Source organism: Lonchura striata, chromosome 11 (assembly GCF_046129695.1).
Source record: "Lonchura striata isolate bLonStr1 chromosome 11, bLonStr1.mat, whole genome shotgun sequence".
NCBI classification, from domain to species: domain Eukaryota; kingdom Metazoa; phylum Chordata; class Aves; order Passeriformes; family Estrildidae; genus Lonchura; species Lonchura striata.
In genome coordinates, this window is record NC_134613.1 from 8091053 (window position 1) to 8110744 (window position 19692).

At 39.9% G+C, this 19692-nt stretch overlaps 1 protein-coding gene across 7 annotated transcripts in view; it reads right to left on the reverse strand.

Moving 5' to 3' along the window:
- The window catches only part of TLN2 (talin 2), a 141919-nt gene that overhangs the window by 59176 nt on the left and 63051 nt on the right, over nucleotides 1-19692 (reverse strand). For all 7 annotated transcript variants that reach the window (XM_021554180.3, XM_021554185.3, XM_021554184.3 and 4 more), the window contains 14 exons: nucleotides 16579-16642; nucleotides 14349-14453; nucleotides 13841-13996; nucleotides 12877-12978; nucleotides 10821-10897; nucleotides 9029-9209; nucleotides 6991-7104; nucleotides 6260-6368; nucleotides 5402-5610; nucleotides 5161-5259; nucleotides 3932-4099; nucleotides 3516-3810; nucleotides 2479-2645; nucleotides 1287-1415 (listed from right to left, as the gene is read on the reverse strand). In XM_021554180.3, coding sequence (XP_021409855.2) covers nucleotides 1287-1415; nucleotides 2479-2645; nucleotides 3516-3810; nucleotides 3932-4099; nucleotides 5161-5259; nucleotides 5402-5610; nucleotides 6260-6368; nucleotides 6991-7104; nucleotides 9029-9209; nucleotides 10821-10897; nucleotides 12877-12978; nucleotides 13841-13996; nucleotides 14349-14453; nucleotides 16579-16642 — 1975 coding nt within the window. The remainder of the gene's footprint in view (nucleotides 1-1286; nucleotides 1416-2478; nucleotides 2646-3515; nucleotides 3811-3931; nucleotides 4100-5160; nucleotides 5260-5401; nucleotides 5611-6259; nucleotides 6369-6990; nucleotides 7105-9028; nucleotides 9210-10820; nucleotides 10898-12876; nucleotides 12979-13840; nucleotides 13997-14348; nucleotides 14454-16578; nucleotides 16643-19692) is intronic.

The window sequence follows — 19692 nt, forward strand, 5'->3', positions numbered from 1 at the left end:
TGCTCTTCTCTCAAGGTGAAAATGATTTGAATACTGTTATCCATCTCTGATTTGCCAATAAAGAAACAGGCAGACTTAAAAGCATTCTATGCCCTTACTCTTTCACAGCTTAGGTTTCAACAAGAGGAAGATAAGTGAACTGCAAACAGCAGAAATGGTCTAAACAATGAGCTCCCTAAGAAAGCCAGAGAAAACAGGCAAAGCACAGGCAGTGCTGCACACTGCTACATTGATACCTCTGACCCAGGACACAAGGGAGACAGTTTCTGCTGAGACTGCTCTACAGCAAGAACAAAGATCCTAAAATGACACAGAGGTACAAAACACTGCTATTTCTGAGGCCAAAAGCATTCTGAACACCTTCTTCAAATGTTATTATCAACATCTCTATGTTACAAAAATAAAAATTCAACAATTTATCCAAGGTGCTTCAACATGTTGTAGAACACTAACTGGCCCACTAAATAGAAGCAAGCATGAAGTTTATTACACATTTTACTCCTTTGTAAGGCAGTATATAACAGCAAAACATATAAAATATTCTTCGTATAAAATTTTCTTGAATGCAGTTAGAAAATCCAAGAAAACTTTCTTGAATGCAGTGACAGACGTCAGCCTTTAAGTTTCTCTAGAACTAAAAATCAGAAGTACTTAGGCAATAATGTATTTCTGGAACATGGCCACCTTACTGCATTTGAATCAGACTAATGCAAAAATCACAGCTGCAAACCAGGAACTATGAAAAGTTTGGGTTTTTTATCTGCCTTTTCTTCATTTTAGTTGAGAATGTAAAGATCAAACTTTGCCCATAAAATAAGCTTCCATGATATTTTCTTCTTACTAAACTGCCTTTCTCCCTCTTGGCTGGGCCACTAGACAGTATATATCTTTTTACTCCCGGTTTCTGCTTCTTGACTCTGAGTAATTTCCCAGATTAATTGGACATGCTGTGATTCAACCAACTTTGTACAGAAATTCATCTGGAACTCTGTATCCTAGTAAAGGCACCAAGAGATACTGTGTGTAAATGGCACACCAGAGAGATAAATTAACACAGCAATGAAGCCATTTCAGCTCAGCTGTTTAATTTTAGGACTAAGCCACCATCAAATATCTTCCGAGTCAAATTCGTACACCACTTTACCACATCTGTGATACAAGTTACTCAATTTTCTGAGGATAATGTTATGATATACTGTTATGTTTAATTCTAAGCTCTGTACTCTGGAACTGAGCTTACAGCACTGCCATTCTCTGCTTAGATCTTTCACTATATGGTTTCCAACCTCTAATCTGTTGACAATTTTCTTCTTGATGGCATTCTGTGCAGCAGCATTTGTAGCAACCCGCAGTCCCTCTGCTGCTTCTCTCAGACGTTGCTGTTGATCTTCATTTTCAGGATTGGCTGCAGCTCCCTGCACAAAATTTCCAAGCAAAAACCATAAGTCTGAGTGAAAATGAATGGAGAAAATGTGGATGAGCATCAAGACTGAAGTTCAGACAGTATCTGCTACATTAGCATTATTTTCCTTAAATTGTCATAAGGAAAATTAGAGGAACACTGAAGTATTACAAAACTTCAAAGCAGAAAGTCTGTTTCTAGTGGAAGGCTTTTACTGTCTATGTCTGGTACTTAGAGGAAGAAAGCTGAACATTTGCTTCATATACCACTTCAGGTGTTTGGGAAAAAAGCCTTTTTTACCTGCTTCTCCTTTGCTCTGAAATAATGTACTTGTATGAATACAGGTTTTTAAAAAAAAACAGTTTTTAAAATTCCCAATTCAATATGTCTTTCAGTAGCTGCAGTCCAAAACCTGAAGTTTAACACAGCAGATCTTCTCAATTTCAAGTCAGAAAATACTGAAAGTCAAGGATAGGTAGCCAGGCACACAGGCCTTCTGGAGTCCCAACAAGAATGGCTGGCCCTGCTGCTGTAAAAATCATTTCAGTGCAGGATCTGAGAAACAATTCAAAGGACATATTCATTCCTAGCAAACTGAAACAGGTTTCCACACAGAAATGGAAAAGTCGTGATATTTATGTCTCTTGTGAAAACAAGGAGGGAGGGAACAACACAGGCAAGATTCCCCAGGTAAAGGAAACTGTTTCTTAGAGGGGAGTTGCTTTGTAAAGATTCCAGTAAGAGATTGCTGTGGTTCTGCTGTTCCACTTGCACTGCTACAAGACTCTGGACCATAGCAGGACTCAAGGCTGGTGGTAACGGCTCTATATGGCTATGCACACAGGAAAGCAAAAGTAGAACAAAGTAATCTTTTAAAACCAAAAAAATCCAGGTAGCTAATAAACTGGGTTTTGGAATGCACCATTATTAAATGTCATTAAATGCCAACTCTTACAGGATAAGATAAACCATTTTTACTATCAGCCAGATCCTATTTATAAATCCCACACACCCTCTCTTCATTGTGTACAGCCTTAAAACCTCAGTTTTAAGCTGACAGTTTCTTTTCCTGGTACCTTTGCAGCTTCAACCATGCGGGCTGTGGAATCTGCCAGGAGCTTTGCAGCAGCCAGAAGCTTCTTGGAGTTCTCCATGTCGATCTCTGCTTCTGCATCGGACCTCATGGCATTGACGAGATCGGAGGTGGCCTGAGCCAGCACCCTGGCCTGCCGCACCATTTCACCTGGGGAGCACAGCTGCATCTTTACCTTCTCCTCTCTGCATTTCAGCCTTGGTTTCAAAACTCAGCATTGGTTCACAAGGCAAAAATGAATTTACATTTGCTGAAGTATTTTTTCACTTGAAAATGATACACACACACACACACGTATATATATATATATATATATATAACTTGAAAGCTTCATAAACAAATCTTGGATCCCAATATAAATGACAGAAACCACTACAGTGGAGATGAATAAAAAAGCATAGTATTTGCAATCTAGATAGTAAGACAAAAACATACAATCAGTATTTTTAGGTAATTTTGAATATACAGTTCAAAGAAACTCTTGTCCCAGCAAAGACCAACAACTTTGCTTTCAAATCACAGCCAAGATTTCACTCCTTCAATAAAAATTACCCATCTTCTTCCTGTGTTTCTAGGGAATTATCTTTTGTCTAATATAAACTGAGAACTTTGTCAGAAAACACTTAGCACCATTAAGATGATTTTAGCCAAAAACATATTGTTTCTTGTTTCAGAAGGTGCACTTTTAAAAACCTACAACAAAATCTATGCATAGTAACACCATCACTGTGAAGTATTTGCCCAGGTGCCTATCTTCTTATTTGGAGATGAGAAATTGCTATACAATACTATGAAGTGAAGCAGTGGCAGAAAACAAATATTACAGTGTTCCTTTAGCACGGTATTGATTGTTTCCACTGAATATTTACTTCATCTAGCACACAGCTATGTGCACATTGCTGATTAATATTATGGGCTGGATCACTACCCATGACAACAGCAGTAGCTTAGAAGCAGAAAACAGAGAAGGATTTTTATTTTGTTGACTTGAAAGGTGCAGCGCTCCTGGAAGGAACTTACCAGCGTCCCCCATGGAGCTGAAGATGCTCTCGGTGACGCACATGATGGTGTCTGTGGCCTGGTCGTAGCGCCCGATGGGCTCGCCCCTGCTGGCGAACTGGCGCACGTGCTGCAGGAGGTCGCCCAGGGCCTGGCTGACGATGCTGGCGGCCGCGCTCACCTGCTTCAGTAACTCGCTGTCGTCCGTGGCCGCCTGGCAGGCCCGCACGCAGTTCTCCACCGAGCGGTCCACCAGCTTCCCCGCCTCAATCAGCTGCTCCTGGCACACCGGGGAGCTGATGGTGGGACTCACCACCTGCACGGGGAGAGCACCCGGAGCACACAGAATTTAGCAGTCTATTCCCAAGGCCACTGGAAGCACAAGCAGCACTCGCTGGACACGATGCTCTGCCCCTTCACAAACACCACTGCCTCACCTTAGCACAGGCCACAAGCTGGGAAGTAGAGAGTGCACACTGGGTAGCAGCAGCAATGACCCTGTTCTGCAGCACTGTGTCCTCAGCCACCTGTGCTACATTCTTGGCCTTCAGTACCAACATGGCAGCAGCATTGGCAACAGCTTTGGCCAAACTCATCAGAACATCCTGGTAAAGTAAAAGGAAAACTCACTCTGCAACATTAAAACACACTTATGTGTTAATTTCTGCAGTCACTAAGCTAAAACGATTTCCTCCCACTTCCCCACTTAAAATCCCACCCGTATACTTCAGTTTTTTAGTAGGATCGAGTCTTTCTAATGCCTCTACTGTTAAAATGACCTGGCTTTCCAGTAAAGAAAATATTTTCAGTACACTTATTTATAATTTCAACTTCACAGCAGGCAGAAAATCTTGCATTCTGAAAACCAAACCCACTACTTTTTCTTTTGCTTTTAGATATGATAAACCACACCTTTCCTTACCCACTTTCTCCAAGACTCCATAACACAAATAAGAATGCTTAAATTCTTTCTCTTAGCCAAGAGTTGTAATACATCTATTCAACTAGGAATACAAATGAGAATGCTGATGAAGTTTACAGATTCACTGCTGGATGAAGGGATAAAAATGGCCTGTAAGTTGTATTAGCAGACACCTTAGCACACGGAACACTCCAGAGGTCTATCTGCTGCTGAACAGTACCTTCCCTTGGTTCTGGTGCAGACATGTCCTTGGCATTCACTGAAAAAATCTACATGTTTTTTACAGAGGATTCAAGAGCACTGGTCTTAAACTGTTAACAGCAACACTTAAATCATAAGGCATTATGATTTTGTAACCAATGCTACTATTCATCTTAAAGAAATTTTGTGTGCAATACAACAGGTTTTTCCACTTTTTTACCGAAAGATTTTATTAACTTCTACATGTTTACATGTATACAGACACAGCAAACACTTAGATAAACCCCATTATATTTAATGAGAAGAAATAGAGGGCAGAAAGCTCTCCATGAAGCATCTGTATGATGCACAGAATGAAGTAGGGGTTCCTATGAAATCAGCGTTCTGCAATTGTGTAATTAAAATCAACTTCAAAATGGATTCAATTAGCATAGAGAAACTTCAGCATTTTCTAGCCACACTTTGAGCAGCCTGGTTTTATGCAGGGACCTCCTTATAACAAAACTGGACAGTTCTGACAGTGACAAGCAACCCCCTCATTACCTGGAACCTTTCATCTGTTTCATTCTCTCCAATTTGTCTCAGTAGCTCCCCACTGGCTTGTCCAATGCTTCCAGCTGCAGTCAGAACTGTCTGGCGAGGCTGGTAAGAGGCAGCAGTGAAACGCATTAATTCAAAGAAAATGAGCTTTACTTGCATTTTCTTTTTCCTCAAGGAAGTTGTACATTAGTGTGCAAGCAATATGGCCAAAAAGAGGGAACTTGAAAAGTTTTTCTTTACTCACTTCTCCTGAAGTAGGTTGCACAGCCTTCAGCAAGTCTGAGACAGCACTGGCCAAGGTTCGAGCAGCTTTCAGGAGGTCTTCTCCACTTCCAACTTCATCATCCATGAGAGCAGCAAGCAGTTTCACACCTTTGGACATCTCAGTGAGGTTGGAGGAGATGGTTGTAATTGCACACCCCACAGCAGTGTAATCAGTGTCAACTGGGTCCCCTGCAGAGCAAATGTTTTTCAATGACCAGAATGCTTTAGTGGCTAAAGGGAAACAGCAGCAGCTACAACAAGCTACACACTGGTGAGAGATAAAAGAGACATTTCAAGACAGCCAAGCAATCTACTAAGTAATGTGTTACTTAAAAAAACATTAGATTTCTATAACCTTTCTGATTTCTACATTTCTTCTGCAATAATCTATCCTCTAATACAATAGTTCTTCATTCAATGCAATTTGCTGAGAAGTCCAGAGTTTCAGCCTCCTTCAATACCAGAAGAACCTAAGGCAATACAGTCTTGTCCCCATTAAGCCCCTCGCAGCTCCCTCAACCTGTAATTTGCTGAAGAAAAACCCACTGTCAATAAAAACATAATCTTTCCTTAACAACCCCCAGATCAATGACGCTTTCTTGCAGTAACCTTGCAAATACTCTGTTGGATAAGCAAGCTACATTTTATCTTCATTGACTGCTACACCTTTAGAGAAACTGAAGATAGAAAAAATTGTGTTGGGAGGGACATCAAGTTTGTTCCACATATCAATGCACTTAACACTTGGCATGTTTTAAAGAAAATTTTCTGCAGCTGCCCCATACTCAGTTCATATGTAAGTGGATTTAGCAAGGAAATCCTTCCTATTGAAATTTACCTGCTGTAAGGTTAACAACAGATGCAGTTCCTGCAGTGATAGCATCAACCTGAGAGTGTATTTCATGTTTTGATTCATCAACCTTGTTCTGAACCCAAACTCTTGATGCCTGAAGAGCAATAAAGCAAAGAAGAATTAGGGACTGCAGTGAGGTTCTGTAAGGCAAGATACTAGGTATATATTCAATATATTTGTGAACTTTTAAAAGAGAAACAGAAGACAAGCAGCAGGCCCTTAAAGTGAAATAATTCATAAATATTTTCTTCTGTTCATTCATTCATTACAGATTTGCTCTCACATTTCAACAGCTGCCCTTTTAGGGTAAATGCCATAAGAAAGGCTAAACACTCTTGACTGACAGACCCCCATAAGCAATAACCCCCTGGTTCTATTCTCCTGCCCTAAACTGGATCATGAGCAACAAAATCAGATTTTGTTCTTATTTTCCATGTCTCTGAGAGGCACTAAGTGCCCCCACTAATACTGCCCATAGTTTGTGTTTAATGGTACATATGCTACAAAACAATAACATTCCAGGCAGGAATGCAAGGAAGTCTGCTACATCTGGTCTCAGGAGACTGATTAGAGTGAGCTGGACCACTGTACGTGAATTCCTTAAAGAGAGCAAAAATTTTTAGCCCATCTTAAAAGCTTTAGATCTGGGGACAATGGTAAACAAGGAAACAAGCCAAAGGCCTCAGGCTCATTTCTGTGTGGATCGAAGAACTCACCATGTCCTGCCCCAGAGGTGGCAGGTTATCCACTTCACTGAGGTCGGCCTGCGCCTGCTGCACCGCGTGCATGCTGGTGTTGATGGTCCCCATCAGGGCCTGCTGAGCTGAGGTCTGCAAGGCAGAGCAAGGCAATGGCTGTGCTGTGCTCCAGAGGGCACGTCAAGCACAAGCCATATGTGCACGGAGAGACCCTGAGTGACAGCAGGGCAGCAACCACACCAGGCCATTTCAGAGAGCTGCCTTTTCCCTGGCACAGTGGGGAAAGCAAAGCCCTCAAAGTCTTATCACAGTTTTGATTCTCCTCATGCCATTTTACACTCTACTTTCACACACATAAAAGTGCTCAGCTTTCTCAGCTCAAACAATGGCCAACAGACACACACAAACCCACTGAGCTGTCTTACTGACCCTGCATTCAAGCAACATGAAAACTCAATTTGCTTCTAGGAGATCATTACTGATTTCCTGGGACTGCCTCCCAAAGCAATCAAGGATTATTCTAAAACTAAATTGTCATCAATATGCATAAGCTAACAGAAGACTGAAGGGGTTTTGCCACAGACCAAATACAGAGAAGGATGCTGTCTGTATTGTGTGTCTGTGGCAAAAGTTTTAGCTGCAGGGGTGGCCTCTGGGAGAATTAACCAGAGGCTGCCCCATGCTGGGCACAGCTGGTTCTAGACAGCTCCAACAGACCCAGCACAGGACACAGCTGAGTGCAGCAGCCACACTGAGGACACCTCTGGGAAAACATTGGTGACAAAGGGCAAAATCTTGGTGAGAAAGGGCAGTTAGGGCAAAAAGGAGTTTGAGAAACAACACTGCAAATGCCACTGGCTGACAGGGATGTGGAGAGCATGCTCAAGACAGCAGAGCTGAGTTTCCTTAACCTGTGGGAGAGAGCCAAGTGCAGCAGGTATTTCTCTGCAGTCTGTGGAGAGGGCTGTGTTGGGGCAAATAGTCCATACCTGCTCTGCAGACCACAGAGAAGCCCACACTGCAGCAGGTGGGTCTCTCCCTGAAAGGAACTACAGCCCATGGAGAGCCTGTGCTGGAGCAGGACCTTGCCAGGAAGGAGCCCAGAGCTGGAGCAGGTTCTCCAGGAGGGAAGTGCAGTTCATGGGGGACCCCCACTGGAGCCAGTTTATCCTCAATGACTGCAGCCCACAGGAAGAACATGCTAGAGATGGGGAAAAGTGTGAGGAGCAAGGAGAAGCAGAGAGGGGCTGTTACAAGTTGAGCACTTGTGAGCAAGAAGTAGAATAATTAGAACTGAAGGAGTGAAACTGAGTCTGTGTAAAGGGAGTGGGTGAGAAGAATTTTTAGTTTTCTTTTGTTTTTCACCATCCAACTGTATTTTAATTGACAGTAAATTAAATTCTTTTTCTCCAAGCTGATTCTGTTTTGCCCATGAACATAATTGATGATGTCCCTGTCTTTATCTTGACCTATAGTGATAATAAAGCTTTTTTTAATCTTATATATCTTCCATACAGACTTCTTTAGTTGAGGAGTAGGAGTGCCTGCTGGGCAGGCATCTGGCAAACAGCCAAGGTCAATTCACTACATAGACTATACTTCTAGTAATATGTCATGATTTTAAGCACTGATTATATTCTCTAAATGCTGTTTAGGGCATGTGAAAATCTTTCAATTTAAATGAAAAAAAGTACTATCAGATTTAAGCCCGCTAAAAATTTCTAAGTTGGTGGGCTAGTGATAAGGCAGAAGTAAGCCTTATCCTTAAAATTACTTACTTTTGCCAGTCTTTAAACCTTCTTTTTTTTTTTTCCTTTGAATACTAGTTTTAACTACTTAGAAGTAAAGAAAAGGCTGGAAGAGCCTGCTTTAAAGAAAATGAGGAAATAAATCAAAAAGTGACATGCTACATATTTAAGGGATACTCATAACTTATGCTTGGTAGAACAGTCAGGACATTACAGCCAGGAGGACTCCTGGTCTTAGAAGTGTGTTTCTGTTTCAGACTACTTGCTGCCCAGACAGGTTTCACACACAAAACAAGGAGGTTTCTCACAAGAGGGGGCATATGTCCTCTGTGCATCTGGCCAGTGGTGACTTGCTGCTGGGGAGAAGGCATGATGCCAACGTTGAACGTCTCGGGGCCGCTGGAGCCCGAGCGCATCACGGCCGGCAGGGCCACGGAGCCGTGCTCCACCTTCCCAGTCCGGTTAAACTGCTGCTGCAGGATGGTGGGTCTGGCAAAACACAGCCAACAAACACACAATTAGTCAGCTCCTGCAAAAGGAAGTCTGCCAGCTGTGCTTCTCTAGGACTTGCATTTGCAATGTAAATTGCATTTTACAACGTTTGGAGAAGCTGGAAAACTTTATGGTTTTTCTTTCTAACCATTTTCTAACAAACTGGAAAAAAGATAATCTGGGGCTTCTGGCAAATCAGTTATTAATAGCACTAATGAGCAGGCACCAAGGAAAGATGGCAATGTGCAATTTTGTTAACATGATACAATAGCTTTACCCCTTTTACAGGGCAGACCGAAGCAGAACAAGGTTTATGGCATAACAACTACTTTGTTTCTGTTGTATCACAGGCTGATCAATACGAAATAGAAGCATCAACCTTGAGGAGATCTTTTGCAAGTACTCCCTAGAACTGGGATAAAAACTTAATTCTTCCCCTTTGGTACAAAAAAGCACACATAGTACTTGCAAATAATCTGGCAGCCCCCCAGATACTGGACTGGAGAATAATAAATAAAGTAACTGCCATCCACAGTCCTGAACTGCTTTGCCAGATATACTGCTCATATTTAAACATGATTCAACCTTTAATAGCTAGAAGTGTTGACAGAAATTCAGGCTGTAACAACAACACTCTGCTGAGGGGAAAAAGAGTTATTTTCATTATGGAAGAATCTTGTATTTACCTACTACAAGTTTTGGGCTTCTCTGCACAGCACTTAACTAACAGTATATTCTGGATGTGATTTGGAAGGGGCCGCGTCAAAATAAAGCACATCTGAACATGTGTGATCCATCAAAAGACGAAATTTCCCATAGGGCCACATGAAATACCTTACAAATCTATCTCATATAAACCACAGGCTTGACAATAAATCAAATGGACTTTTCACATACACACTGCTGACACTACCACCCTCAAGAGCTCCAAGAAAAGACTTGAGTGGTTCATTACAGCTTATAATGTCACAAATCTCTTCTTATTGTCTCACTGCACAGAAAGATTTGACATTCCTTTTCAAGTGTGTGGCCAGCTCTACAGTTCTGTGTTTCCTTATATTCAGTTACTCTCCCATCAAAACCATAACCTGACCTACTTGTACCAAACCCTTTCCCCTACCCACACCACACATCTGATGGGTTTGGCTGGTCAAATAAGCCAGCTCTGCTCATAACACAGTGTACAACTAAACTGACAGGTGTCAAATCTACTGGAAACCATGGAACTAGCAAACACAAGCAACTAAAACCTTGTAAATCATACATGAAGATGAAAAAAAACTACTTGCAGCTCTGCTTCATTATTCCCCTTTCTGCACCAGCATTTTACTGAATTACAGCCTGAGCACCTTTGTTCAAGAGTCAAGTTGATGATGCCATTGCTGGTTGCCCTAGCCAACAATTTTGTGACAAATATCTCCTTTTCAATCCTTGAATGAAGCTAGGAGCCCACTGAATTGCCTGGGGACAGTACTTCTTTCTATTGAAATAATCTGTAGAAAACCATTCTTTAACAGTAATAATTGTACTACTTCATTTGAAAAAGCTGCCACAGCTAAATGTGGCACACTTAAAACCAGACCATTTCCTCCTGTTGCATGCACTCACTTCTTAGGTGAAACAGATTCTTCCAACATGGTTGATTCCTCATCACCTTCAAGCCCAAATCTATCTTTACTTTGTTTCTGGAGGGGGGGAAAAAAAGGTAAGTTAAACAATGTGTGTTGTTTCTTGCTCTCTCTCCACCATTTCCTTGCCATTTATCACAAATGTAAACAAATGGCCTGCAGAACCTTGTCTGGTGCTGAACACTATGAATACCCACCACGCTGTTGGGCAGTGAGTGACAACACAACCTCCCCCAGAGGAGATGTACTCTTCAGCATTTAACAGCCCAGGTTCTAAACCCTGGCAAAAGAAGCATGTAAAGGAAAAACTGCTCGTGCCCTTTTGAACAAAGGTATAAGGGAAGTGCTGAAGTGTTACTGTATGGTGCTACCTAGTGATGCCTTAAGATTTTAGCCTTTATATTTTTCAAATCCTGTACTGCAATAGTGCATAACTCTAAACTCCATATAAAGTGTTAGTCACCTGTCTCCACATTTTGGTAAGACAAAACCATCCCTCTAGGCCTGGAATCCAAGGACACCCTACAGCCTCAGGTCCCAAAAGTATAAACAAAAATGAACTGGTGGGGGGAGTGAACTGGGGGGATACAACTTCATCTCCTGAAGCTGTAATTAGAGGATTAATCCTTGATATGTAAGTGGACCAAACTTTTATCTGTCTGAAAAACAGATAACACTGGAGCAGAAAAAAATGTACCTATCAATGTACATGGGACAAAATGAGCTGGGCCAGCCCAAAATAGAGCAAGAATTAACAATATGCAACTGAAAGCAACAAACCTCACTCTGATGCATCCATCACAGAGATTATGTGGGCTCACAACTACAAACTGCAGCTTCTCATATGAATCATGGGTGTTTAGGATTTAACCTGTTCCTAATTCATTAATTTCAAACTGGCTGTGTCAGCAGATGGCAGAGAAAAAAATTAAAAGAACAGGGAGTGAAAATTTGCACATTTGTATTCTATCAAGACAGAAGGCTGCTTTCATTTGGCACTAGACAACAATGCTACTTCTGAATCAAGTTTTAGAGCATCTACAGAAACCTGCAATTTATTTTATGTTTATTAAACCTGAGCCTGATGGCCTCAGAGAAAAAGGCATGTGATGAATTCTGTGTGATGAATTCTGGCAATCCTCCTCAACCTCTTATTTTACATAACCCTTAATGTTACATCCTACTGCTCACACAAACAAAGGCAATAAATTCTTCTGGGCTACTTCATGATTTCTTGCTACTAAAATCTATTGCAGTAAAGAATGTCAATGAAGTAAAATTTTGACAAGAATGAATCAGTGTTGTTTGGAACACCTCACTTTTCTATATAACATGCTTAGAATGGGACCATTCAGCTCCATGTTTGTTGGCAAATTCGCCGTTTTTTGCTGTTGCACTTGCTTGCTTTGGAATATTTTTGAATACTGGAAATTTGTACCAGCACTTCCTCTCTCCTGCCAGGCACATTTTATAAAAACGAGTTTCAAGGCAGTCTGACCTCTTCACAAACACTGATCTTATCCCCCTCTGTACAACTGAGGTCTAATTCTTTACTTTACTAATCACAGTGGTTTTCAAGCAATGCACTGTTGGGGCTTTTTGGCTTGTTTTTCTGGCCAAAAACTTTCTCAGCTTTGGTACATTATATGCAGGAGCATCTGGACAATGTTGTGTAGTCCTGGCTGTAGTTTTAAATACTGATTCTAGGGTAATTTCTTCCCACCTGACTCATCACTATAGCTTAAAAATCCATAACTGAAGCTTTGGACTCTTCCCTGGATATACACTCACAGCCACCAGGTCATCTTCTGGACAGAAAAGTAAAGCCCAGGAGTGTTGTACTGAGCCTGACACATTCTAGGGATGTAATAAATAGCCTTGATTTTTCCAGGAGCAGTGGCTTGCTTCCACGTAAAAATATATAACATCAGAACAGAAGATACAACACTGACTCCATGAGAGAAAAACTGCAGTTTGTACATATCTGAAGTTTTGCATTTTTTTTTTTGCTACATGCCAAGACGTTAATACTGTACCTTCTTTAGGATGATATCAATGTAACCTGCAATTAATTGAGAGATCTGTTCTCCTTCAGTGGTCTGTACCGAATAATAGCTTTCCTGATATTCACCAAAATCCTGAAGAAAAAGGGGGAAAAAACCCAAAACTTATTTGAAAGTGTGAAGTAAATAAATGAAGAAATAGTACCAAATATGAGTGAGAAAATTCAAATTCTGAAATTGTATAGACATTTTATTATATCCAACAGTAAGTTAAACTCCAAGATTCTAAACCAGCCTGTATGTAAGACTGAGAAAGGAGAGAAAAATGCATTTTATTTCAGTATACTCACAGATGTTTCATAAATTGAAATGCCCAAGAGATACTTCATCTAACTTTATCAGATTCAGTCACTTGAGGATGAAGAAAAGTTTTTTTAGCATTTAATCCTAGAGTATAATCATCCATGCAACTGGAAATTAGATGCACATGAATCAAGTGAATGCAATTTTCTAGCTTCTGCCTCTTGCTCCGTCACTTCAAACAACCTTTTCATATACAAAATGTATGTTGCAGTGGTCTCCTATTGACCAAATAATTAGCAAAATATCACATTCATGAAGCTTCTCTAAATTTGTAATTATCAAACACATGAATGAGCCAGCTGACTTTGTTTATGTTCAAATCTTTCAAGTCACAGAGTACATTATGAGTGACAAGCATTATAACTGTTTACACAAGTGTGAATGATAACTGGTTCATTAGTTAGGCACAAACCAGATTTAAACAGTGGTTTGTTGAAAGATTTAAACAGCACTTCTGAGGAACTGGCCTGTCCTGAGGCACCAAATTACAGATTGAACCTGGACTACAATGTGTGCCAATTTATTACTTAAGGATTCCGAAAATTTGAGATAGAACAAGTTACAGTACAGAAACTGTTCTAAGTCTCCTTGCCACATAAATCCCTTGTCTTCTGAATACACACAGAAAGGTTACCAGAGTGAAGCTTTTAGGTGAGGCAGCCCAGCGTTTCACAGTTGTCAGTGGCCATTCCTGCAGCACTTCCTTGGTCTTCTCATCCACACGCATCACTGAGTCTTTGGTGACCCCCAGCAAACGAGGAACCAGCTTGTTTTTGCCTTTCATTTTTTCCTGTAACAAGGTGTGGAAGATTGTTTTCCATACAAATATAGCTTTCCACAAGACAAAGGAAAAGCAAGATAGAATATACTGACAAAGGGAAGCAACTGGCATGCAGACAGTGACAATTGAAAACTCCAGGCTTAAGTTTGTCTGTTTACAGACAATGATTTTCAAGCAATGCTTTAAGCAGCTCTGGTCCTCAGTGCATCTTTACTTTTCAGTTCAAAAGACAACCCCTCTTCATACTCCTCCAGGAAACTAAAATATCTCAGTGGTTGAGGCAGCAAACCTTGGCTTAGAGAGGCACCTGAGACAATCCATAACCAAGGACACAGGATGGTCACAGCAGGACCCACGGTACCTTAACAAGGAAAAATGACACCCCATAGGTGCGCAGGGAACGCGCCAGCTTCACATACTTCACTTTGGCTTCTATTTCTGTCATCTCACCACAGTTTTTGTGCTCCTGTAAGAGAGTTCAGTATCAATTAGGCAGAACCAAAGCTTTCTAGAAACAAACAAACAAAAAAAAAGGCACAGCTTTTATCTAATTCAGGATGCTTAGGTCATAATCATTACATTTAGAATATCTGAAAAAAATTACTGGGAAGAAATCTTAGCAAAACTATCATATAATGCCTCACATCAGAGAAAATAACTAACCTGGGCAAATAGAACACTCCTCTTTGACCATCAATCTGTGCCTCAGACCATGCACATTCAATCCCTTCTGGCACAGTTTAAAATTCTATGTATTCCTGCTATTTGACACCATTAGGTTTCACACAATTAAGGTCTCTTTGCTCAGCTTTTAAGAGTTGTTTAAGTGTACCAGCAACCTTTTTTTCTTCCCAGAAACAGATTATTTATTCCTGATTTGTGCCCAAAACTTCTGATTCATGACAGCCTCACACCTTGTACTTGACCATTTATCATGTCTTGTAGGTACTTCCAATGGGCCTTTTTTGCCAGCTGCAGCCTTATCCAAATTTTTTTCCCATCACATGAAAATAATTCTACAGATGAGGAACAAACAACGATTTTTCTGAGTATTTAATACTGAAATACTCAACTAAATGGGTCTTGTAACTCAGTCTCTACTTATTTAAACAATTTGGTCATTAGAACATTGATAATTACGTGTAAGTAATGACAGGTACCCATCTTATGTATTTAAATTTCACCCAAGCATCTGCTCTCCTATCCAGACCACTGTGCTGAAAGCCTCATCCAAATGTCACTACTGAAATCCTGTTTGTGGGATTCCCTATCCCATCCCATCTTCCCCTTTTGCTGGTTGCCACCTCTTGGATGCTGACTGACGGCAGCAGGGGGAGCAGCAGGAGCACGGGAAATGCCTTCTTACTCCACTTGTGCCCACCTCAACAGTGTGGGAGCTTCCAAGGGAGAGCACTGGGAGGAGCAACTGCAACTCCAAAAACCTCCTGCACCCCAAGAACACAGGCTGCTCCCAGCTGTCAACTTCAGCAGAGAACACAACCAAGACCCCAAAAGAACAAGGAGCACAAATGTTGCACCTGCCAAGCTCCAGAACTTCATGGCTCGGGAAACAGCTGAAGTTTTTTCAAAAAGACACCTCACATATTCTACCTTCTTGATTCTTTGCCCAGATCAGTGCCCTCACTGATGAGCTTCTGGTCCATGCTCTAAAGCACATAATGATTGAAATTACTCATAGGTCATATCTGACATGGGCAAAACCCCCATGCTATTAAAAGCATGGCTGCAATACTTAGAAGTGAATGAATCTGGTTTTTGCTTAAACTGCAATGTCACTGCACATTGACTTAAAGGTGCACAGAAAATACTCAGGTGTCAGATATATTCATCTACAAGGAAGTACTGAAAACTCAAGGTAGAACAGACTCACTAAATTACAGGATTCTTCAGTTGGGAGTGTAGCAGACAAAAAGAATGTGACCTGTTCCTGCTCCTGAACTTGTCTCCCTAGCTGAGATCACAGATCTCTGGTGTGTCCTTCCAGAAGCCATGAGACTTCATCTCACCTGCTGACCTCAGAATTTTCCAATTTCCATTGTGTTGCCAAACTTGTATTTCAGTGGGCAGAGTTACCTGGTGCATCCAGAGTACTCAGACTGAGCCCACTTGTAACAATATCAGTATTTATGTTCCCATTTATACTTAATTGCTCCAGTCTTTTACAGTGGGGTGTCACACACAGCACTGAATTCAAGCATTAACAAGCAGAATTGAGGGTCATGTTTGAATGAGGTATGAAATGAAAACTGGCTTTCCTAAACATCAATCTGTTTTAATACAAATATGAATCTTTGTATTTCAATGCAACTGACAAAAAGATCTTAAAAATACTTAATTTTCACTCTCCATTTAACAAAGCACATTGGATAATCATCAGTAAAGAAAAAATGATCAAGACAATAAATCTGCTGAAGAAATAAAATAAAAGCTGTCAAATACTTGATACTCCATTTTCTGATAGCTACATAGTTCAAAGTTCTTTGTATACATACAAAGTATACACCTGGGAATCTCACTTTTTTCTTATAAAGGTAGTGAAACTATAGTCGTTTTTTTAGCCTCACAATTACCTGAAATATTCTCTTTTCAGCCCCTCTTTGTTTGGTATATTCTTTAGGCAGGAATTCTTTCAGGCTAGGGAAAAAAAAAAAAAAAAAAAAAAGAAATTCCAAAGTTAATGGTTCCTTCTTGAAGAGGGATGATTTCCATACATCTTTACTGGCACTAGGTCCCCCAGGCTCCCTAATGTAGGTGCTAAATACCTCCACAACAAAACAAAACTAAGTAGAGCAAGAGGCTACCTTACCACTTGAGTTGCTGCCCCATGCAGTACCTTTTAATGTTTTGAAAATTCATGGGACACTTTCAATTTTAAAGTATAGGATGGTATAGGATGTCTCTCAGCAGCTCACAGGGTTTCGTATCTAAATGTAACTACACTTAGTGTAATCTGGGAGAAGGGACATGGAGGTTTGAGCCAGCTCTGAGTTCAGACACTGCTGGTACTTCACAGCAGCACTTTTGATTTACTGATGTGTGGGACCAAGTTCTTTCTCTGTGTCATCCAAGAAGTGTTAGAACACTAATACTGTACTGAAGAACTAGGCACTAATTTAAGTGGACACTTAACACCACTGTGTTGTCTCAAAATAAAAAAAGAAGCAATTTTAATTCCTGCAGCACTCAGAACACGGATTAAATTAAACAAGTGCAGCCTCCATGACAAAGTTCATTCAGAAGGAATCCTTCAACACCTCATCTGCCCCTCCTTGCTGTACAATGAAATAATCCTTTATCTCAGCCAGATTTCACCCTAACCTGAGGGCATATCAGCATCATGCTTTAACAAAGAATTGTTCTGGACTGTACCTTCCCATCTGGAATATTCTACTCTGATGAAACCATGTCATATATTCAGCAGGTCATTTTCTCCTGAAAAAACTTGCACATTTTAAATAATTAGTCTCTAAGGATTCCCCCTACTTTGAACTATTAAGGATCATAAAAAAGTATGACTGGAGAATGCACTTATTCATTCAGTAAACAAACAAAAGACTACTTACTAGGATACAAAGTTAGATATTTTGAGAAGGATGGATTGTTTTAAACAAGATTGGCAAAAACTTGCTCAACTGTTCTGTGGGAGTTGCTTTGTTTTTATATTTTGGGAGTGTTTTTGTTGGGTTTTTTGTTTATATTACTGTGCACTTTTTATGTTTCTGTTTGTAAACACAAAAGACTGCCATTGCAGACAATCAAAAAATAGCTCAAAATACTAAATTTGGATTTTGTGCTTCAGAAATATTACTCAGTACTGAGAACACACATTTTGTCTTCTAGCATTATAAAACAAAGTAAGAACAACCGTCCTTGCTAATCTTTCTTCTGATGTTCTCATAGCTACATTTCACTTATCCATGATAAAGAAATTTCTTCTTGGGGACTTATTTGCAAAGACACATCATGGGGTAGGGAAGGCTGAGAAGTCAAAATCAAACTGTAGATAAGGACTCAATACAGCTTATTATCTTAAAAAGCTGATGTATCTATTTGAATAGTGTATCTATTTATCTATATTGGTGTATCTATTATGAAAAAACTGGTGATTTTATACAGAATTTCACAGGTTCAAACCAGTTTAGTTAAATTCAATTCCAAGGCAAATTAAAAAAGCAACAAACCCAAACCTGAATTAAACAAAGTTTCATTCTGGAAATCTAATTATATAAACAAATAAATTATAGCTATCAATGCACTTTGAGTTATCATCTTGTATTAGCTAATTTTCTCAGCTATCTGGATGCAGATAAACTATCAAAACCATTACATTTTTAAGCATGTCTACTTCATTTTTAATTAATACAACACTTGAAAAAACATTGCTAAGCAAACATTACTTGGGGCTTCATAAACAGCAAGGGTTAAGAAAACAACTTTGTGCTTTGTCCACTAAACACAATTGTAATACTCCTGCACATGTGGGTGGCAGTTGGATTGGAAGTTTTTTCCTTCTATCACCTTCCACTATTTTTAAATCAAGAGGCAAGTGATCACCTCATCTGAAAGGGTGAAATGCCTGTTGTGAATAGACTGAAATTATTTTAACTCTACCTATAATCCAGATATTTTCTTTACAGACAGTTTCACTTTATTTTGAAGCTTTTAAATGGAGTTAGCAAAAACAATGGAAATATCTTCTCATTTAACCTTCTTTAGTCCCTTAAATTACACATATTAGAAAGTGTACATTGAGCTCAGTAAAATATACCAGCTAATAGCAAGCAGGGTTGATTTAACTTGGTTTACATTGAGTTTCATCTTCCAGTTCCTTAAAAAGTTATGTAAGTGCCAACACTTTGATTGTTTCTCATTAGCACCAATGTGTTCTCAAAAAATACAGCTTAATTCAGCACACCAGGTTAGATTCAAGAACTGAGCTCAGCATCAAGCTCACTTATCATTTGCAGCTTATCTGTTTGCCAGTGTGCTTGCAAAGAAGTGGAGGTGTGCAGTTTGAGGTGCTCCTTTCCTACCTGCAGATGAACAGTGCAAGCTCTTTATTAGATATTCTCTCAATAAATTCAGCCCCAGGGTACCCTCTGTATGTGCCATGCCAAACTAGATCTGTACCACGAAGGGCATGAAGAAGGACTACTTTTAAACTGATAGTTTAATGCTTTCACAATTTACTTTGGCATGAGCTTCAAGGCAATTCCTACAACCAATACCAATGTCTTAGCAAGATGTAGGCAAAAATCTTCATCTGTGCCAAGAATATTTTAGCAATGACAAAAAAGGATACAAAAGGTCTCTCTACACAAACATATCATAGACAGGCAAACTAAACTAAGCTGTTTCCAAACAGCATAATGAAATACTAGAGCTATTCTGTCCTGTGATGTTTTTTTAGGAGCTGACAGATTCTCCTTAAGGGAACCTGTAGCATCCTAAGGTTTCAGTGAGTGACTGGATACCTCTCAAATGTATTTCACATATTGAGCTACAGCATATAGTTTATATTAAACAAAACTACTGTCTTAGTTGAAAAGCATCAGTGTTTATGCACCAAACAGTAGAAAATAGTTGGATGAAACTTTTAAAAAGCTCACTCTTTTTCAAGGGAATAAAAAAAAAAGATGAAGTTTTTTTTCTGAAAGCATAAGAGATACAGCTTCAGAAAAAAA